Source organism: Rhipicephalus sanguineus, unplaced genomic scaffold, assembly GCF_013339695.2.
Source record: "Rhipicephalus sanguineus isolate Rsan-2018 unplaced genomic scaffold, BIME_Rsan_1.4 Seq1183, whole genome shotgun sequence".
In the NCBI taxonomy this organism is placed as follows: domain Eukaryota; kingdom Metazoa; phylum Arthropoda; class Arachnida; order Ixodida; family Ixodidae; genus Rhipicephalus; species Rhipicephalus sanguineus.
In genome coordinates, this window is record NW_023614451.1 from 112048 (window position 1) to 118486 (window position 6439).

At 46.9% G+C, this 6439-nt stretch overlaps 2 protein-coding genes across 2 annotated transcripts; both read left to right on the forward strand.

Moving 5' to 3' along the window:
- LOC119376380 (uncharacterized) lies at positions 1 to 2303 on the forward strand. The gene has a single exon (XM_037646233.2). It carries the CDS (start codon positions 1 to 3, stop codon positions 1225 to 1227), a length of 1227 nt encoding a protein of 408 aa, XP_037502161.1. The 3' UTR covers positions 1228 to 2303.
- Positions 2304 to 3651: 1348 nt separating this feature from the next.
- LOC119376381 (uncharacterized) lies at positions 3652 to 4889 on the forward strand. Its single transcript, XM_037646235.2, has one exon. The coding sequence runs from the start codon at positions 3655 to 3657 to the stop codon at positions 4843 to 4845; it is 1191 nt and encodes a 396-aa protein (XP_037502163.2). The 5' UTR covers positions 3652 to 3654; the 3' UTR covers positions 4846 to 4889.
- The last annotated feature ends 1550 nt before the right edge of the window (positions 4890 to 6439 follow it).

Here is a 6439-nt window from a genome sequence, read left to right on the forward strand (position 1 = left end):
ATGATTCTACTTCCGGACACTGTCGTGAACGGTTGGGGAATGCTACGCTCCTCTGGGGCGGTATCAGCGGCCATGCCTAGCCGCGGTGACCGGAACGCTGCCTTCGGAAACCAGGAATATGAAGTTATTTTGCCTCCGCTTCCAACCGGTCGCATCGTTTTGAATACTGTTTTCCTTCATGCTGATGTTCGAGGACGGCCATACCGAGTGGAAGACATACGTGACGCACTTGAATATTTGGGCATGTTGCCTGACGTTGAAGCGTTAGGCGCATACCAAATGAACCACGTGTGGGCGGTGACGCTGAAGAACAACGAGGCGAAGAAGAAACTGCTTTCGGCATCTCAAGTGTCAGTGAAGGAGCGGCGTTGCCTCGTGGTGGATCCGAACAACCAGGATATACGACTAAAGCTACACTGGGTCCTTCATCATGTCGACGACGAAGACGTACGGACGGCGTTTGCACCGTACGGCAAAGTCACGGAAGTGTCAAGGGAGCGATGGCGCACAGAAGGTCTATCCGAGAAAGGTTCAACGACGCGGCTTATAAGTCTGCAGCTCAAAGCAGGTTACACGAAAGAAGACATCCCGCATCAGCTGCGTGTAGCAGGTGAGCTGACCTTAGTAGTTGTTGCTGGAAGAGCTCCCCTCTGCTTACGATGTAAACGAACAGGTCATATCAGACGTGAATGTAGAGTGCCGCGGTGCACATCGTGTAAGCGCTTTGGCCATGCTGAGGAAGAGTGCGTAAAAACTTATGCGAAGGTTGCGGGGCCCTCTGCATGGGATGATAAAACAGAACATCAGATGGACGAATCAGAAGCCGAGGAAGTTGCAGCTAGTAAAACGAGGGAACTTCAGCCTGTTGACACGTTTCCTTCGTTTCTACCAGCCAGTAGCGACAAACCGGAAGAACCTGTAAGCGTGCCCGCTAAACAACGCACTCCACACTCTGAGAAGTCAACGGCAACGCCCACCAAACCGATGGAAAATACTGTGAACTGTCAGCAAACACCAGTAGAAAAACCCGAGCGTCAACTTGACGACATGATGGACACGAAGACTACCCCGTGGAAGAGAGCACGTGAGGAAACAGAAGCTGAGAACAAGACCCCGGTTGAGACCAATACCGGCGAACCGCCTACAAAGACGGCCCAAGTCCGCCGCATGTCCTTGAAGCCGAAGCCCAACATACCACCGGATCGCCACACCTCGGGAGGCCCATAGCCTCCTGGTCCAACTAGTTGCCAGTACTATGGCCGGCGAACTACACGCAAGAACTGAGCGAGGCCGAGCGGAAGGGTTTGAACCCCAATGCCTTGTCCGCAAGGAGCCTGTGGTGTGTTCGCCCGTGACAGCCTCAAGGGCCAGCTATCGATATAGTACTGTTCGCTGTCCGTTACAGAGCAAGGTGAGCGCCATGCGGTCTGGTCTTTATCCCCTATAAATGACGCTAACACTTAACACGCCCCTTTGTATCGGCACACTAAACGTGCGTGGCTTATCTTCAAAACGCAGACAATACCAAGTAAAGAGATTGTTGTTGGACAATAATCTTGATATCTTAGCGATTCAAGAAACGAAAGTGGAAAGCCAGGCTCAGACGGACCGCATGGTGGAACCCTTTATCGCACGGTATTACGTATGCGTGTGTCACGCGGTAGGATCTTCTGGGGGGTGTGCCTTGTTACTCCGCAACTCCCTTCGCATAGTGGTAGAAACTGTGATTGTGTGTAAAACGGGGCGGGTAGTTGTGTGTGATTTTTCATACTGTGATTTGAAGTGGAGAGCTATTTGCTTGTACGCGCCGAATAGAGAAGCAGAGCGCTTAGCTTTCTTCGAAAGCGTTGTACCGTACTTAAATTGTGAACGAATCATTCTACTTTTAGGTGACTTCAACTGTGTGTGTGCCGCTGCTGATAGAATACAAAACGAACCTGTACGAGACCGTAGTAGCACTAAACTAAGTGCGATAGTTCAAGATTATAACTTAGAAGATATTGGAGACATTCTGGCTAAAGGAAGCCGACCAAAGTTCACACATTTCCAACGTGCAAGTCAAGCACGCCTAGATAGAGTGTATGTGTCTGCAAATGTGGTGCCGCTGTGCCAAGATTACTGCGTAAAGCATGTGTCTTTTAGTGACCATAGCTTGGTAATGTTTTCCTTAGGAGCAAAACACAAAAACCCATCGTTTAATTGGACACTTTGGAAATTTAATGATAAACTGCTACAGGACGATGGTTTTGTGAGCAAAGCAGAAAGAAACATTGAAACGCTACTATCTAAAACAGACCGCTTTATCGCTGAATGGGAAGTCTTCAAACAAGAGACTAAAATGTGTGCCATCGAAAGAGCATGCGCAATGCGCCGAAACGAGAGAAAAGAGGAGAATGCTCTTCGAAGACAATTAGATTATTTGCTGAATGCAGAAAATGCACAATCGGAAGCATTAAGTAACGAAATTAAAAGTGTAAAAAGTAAACTAGAGGCAATAGATGTTGAGAGGTATAGAGGAGCCATTGTTCGCGCTCGTAGTGAAAGATTCTTGTTGGGAGAAACGCCGACCAAACGTGCCCTTGCAGAGGAAAAAACTTACGCTGTCAAAAATGAAATAAGAGAGATAGAACATGAGGGTGCTATAACAAACGACAAACAAGAAATTGAACTAGCCTTCGTGCAATACTTCAAAAATCTGTTGGGGAACCAAATTAGTACTACAACAGGCTTCGAAAAAGAGTACCTTCACCTAATGCCTTCGTTAGGAAACGATGTGAAGACCCGTCTAGAAGCACCTATAACTATAAGTGAAATTGAAGACGCAATCAATGAATTAAAAGTAGGGAAATCTCCTGGCCCTGATGGCCTGTCAAGTGCATTTTATAAGACCTTTAAACCACAGCTTGCAGAAGCCCTGCATCGCGTGATAACTGAAGTGTACAAGGAAAATGTAGTGCCACCATCTTTTAAATCTTCGCATATCACACTGATCCCAAAGTCTGACGATCCGGTCAAGCTCCTGTCAGTCACGTCCTACAGACCAATAAGTTTAGGAAATGTTGATTACAAAATATATATGAAAGTGCTGGCAAAAAGATTGCAAACTGTTATCACAGATTTGGTGGGCCCCCACCAAACATGTGGAATTAAGGGACGCTCAATTTTTACTAACATTCATGTGACAAGGAGTGCACTGGAATACTGTGACGATTTTTCAGAACGGCTAGCAATGTTACAACTGGATCTGGAGAAAGCGTTTGATCGCGTTTCCCATGAAATCCTTTTCAGCATACTGGAACATATCAATCTGGGGTCAGTGATAACCGATGGAGTGAAAATGTGCTACAGCTGCAGTTCAGCGAGCCTCATTGTTAACAAAAATGTTACTCAAAGTTTCAAGATTAGATGTGGAATCAGACAAGGCTGCCCCTTGTCATCGTTATTATTCGCAATTTTTCTTGAGCCCTTTTGTTTGAAAATCCTTCATAATGAGAGAATTCATGGCTTTAGGTTGTTAACAAACGAAGTCAAAGTACTGTGTTACGCCGACGATATAGCTGTTTTCTGTACCGATAAGAACAGCATAAAGAAAGCGTGAAAGAAACACGATTATTTTGCACAGTTACAGGAAGTGTTATAAACTGGAGCAAGTGTATGGGTTTCTGGCATGGACCGTGGGAAAATACGCCAGATTACTATGCAAGCATGACATGGACTACCACACCAGTCAGATACCTAGGCGTGCCGTTGGAGCACTATCGCGATACGACGCAATACTGGAACGATGAAACCGAGCGCGTCAAGGAACAAACTGATAAATGGGGCGGGCGGGACTTTTCTGTGTTCACTCGGGCTTCAGTTTGCAACGTTTTTCTAGTTGCCAAAGTTTGGTATGTTCTTCAAGTGCTTTGTATGTCTCGCGTCAACGTGCAGAAACTGCACAGAGTCTTTGCAGTGTTCGTGTGGCGCTCAACATGGGAGAGAACTAGCCGAACAAATTTATTTAGGTCACTACGCAGTGGTGGATTGGGTTTAGTCCACTTATTTCTTAAACAAATTGTGTCCAGATTTATTTTCTTGCGTGACCAGAAGATCGACTTCCTCCGAACAGTAATACAAACGCGATTAGCTAACGCCATCCCGGAATTTGTTGTATCTAGTATTGTGAAGCAAGGGAATGTTCGCGGCTTCCTTCGCGAGGTCGTTTTGTCCTTCCAAATGCTAAGAGTGAGGTTTTCAATGGAGTACCTAAGTAATGTTCCGAAAAAGCGTCTATATAAAGACATTATAGACGTTATGTTACCAGTGCCTGTGTATCGAGCCATGTACTGTGTAGGCTCAGAGCGAAACGTTTTAAAGCGAGTTAAAAGAATGATGGTCCGCCCATCGGTTAAAACATTTTTCTTCCAACTACATACGAACACTCTACCGGTAAAACCGTGGTTGAAAGACAAAGGACTGTTCGTGCCATGGTCAATAAACTGCCTCATCTGCCGGAAGCCCGAAACAATTGAACATATTTTCCTAGATTGCTGGGATGCAGTATTCCTGTGGGATGTCTTGCAGAGAACCCTCAAAAAAGAACTCCCTGTAACGCCCTACGGCATCCGTTTTCTTCCCGTAGAAAATGAAAACGGAGTACCTTATGACATGATCATGGCTCTGACCTTACACAGCTTATGGAAAACGTGTATGGCTGTACGAAATGTCGATGTAGACGCCAAGGCCCCCCGAGAATACTTCATTGAAAGTATTGTCCAAATAAGAGATGTGTATAAGTCGCAGTCCCAACCACCAGATTGGCTACCTGTATTAGATACTTTAGTAACCTTAAAACGGTTTTAATGGTTCTGTTGGCTTCATAGTGTGGTGAATGTTATGTATGCTTGAAGATGTGGCAATAAAGAAAAAAAAAAGTGTCTGCATAGGCTACTGGTTAAGGCGCTCGCCTTTGAATCGAATGTACGCAGGTTCGAATCCCGCCACGAGAACACTTTTTTTCACATCTCTCCTTCTCACTCGCACTTCCCCTTCCCACCCCCTCGCGGCACTATACTATACAAGGCTAAGGCAGGCTCGGCTACGTGTCTGCATAGGCGAGGGTAAGGCGCTCGCCTTTGAATCGAATGTACGCAGGTTCGAATCCCGCCACGAGAACACTTTTTTTCACATCTCTCCTTCTCACTCGCACTTCCCCTTCCCACCCCCTCGCGGCACTATACTATACAGGGCTATTCTATGCTCTGATTTCGTGTCCGGATAGCCCAGTGGTTAGGACACACACCTTTAAAACAAGGGTAAGCGGGTTCGAATCCCGCCTCATGAGGAATTCTTTCCAAGAATTTTGATGTTCTTCTTTTTTGTGTTTTGCTTTCTGTCTCTGCTTCCCAATTATTTTCTCTCTCTCTATTTATACTCGTTCTTAGACTCTCTACTAACCACTACGGTGTGAGCCTTATTGAGCCTTATCAAAGTTGAGCCTTATCACACCAATAAGGCTCAACTTTTGTCTGACGTCAAGCCTTGCAGCGATGGCGCTACTGTGTGTTCCGTCCGAGCTAAAGGCTCCCCTGATGCGTTGGCTTCACCGTAAAGAATGGCCAAAAGCAGTCGAAAAAGTTGAGGCCCTTATCACCACCGATAAGGCTCAACTTTTGTCTGACGTCACGCCTTGCAGCGATCGCGCTACTGTGCGTTCCGACCGAGCTAAAGGCTCCCCTGATGCGTTGGCTTCATCCGCAATGGATGGGCGAAAGCGTCAAAAAAGTTGAGGCCCTTATCACCCCCGATAAGGCTCAACTTTTGTCTGACGTCAAGCCTTGCAGCGATGGCGCTACTGTGTGTTCCGTCCGAGCTAAAGGCTCCTGATGCGTTGGCTTCACGTAAAGAATGGCCAAAAGCAGTCGAAAAAGGTGAGGCCCTTATCACCACCGATAAGGCTCAACTTTTGTCTGACGTCACGCCTTGCAGCGATCGCGCTACTGTGCGTTCCGACCGAGCTAAAGGCTCCCCTGATGCGTTGGCTTCATCGCAATGGATGGGCGAAAGCAGTCAAAAAAGTTGAGGCCCTTATCACCCCCGATAAGGCTCAACTTTTGTCTGACGTCACGCCTTGCAGCGATGGCGCTACTGTGCGTTCCGTCCGAGCTAAAGGCTCCCCTGATGCGTTGGCTTCACCGCAATGGATGGCCAAAAGCAGTCGAAAAAGTTGAGGCCCTTATCACCCCCGATAAGGCTCAACTTTTGTCTGACGTCACGCCTTGCAGCGATGGCGCTACTATTCGTTCCGTCCGAGCTAACGGTTCCCCTGATGCGTTGGCTTCACAGCAATAGATGGCCAAAAGCAGTAAAAAAAATTGAGGCTCTTATCACCCCTGATAAGGCTCAACGAGAAAAAAACTTTCATCGCAGCACTCGGATTCGAACCTCGTCCTTCACA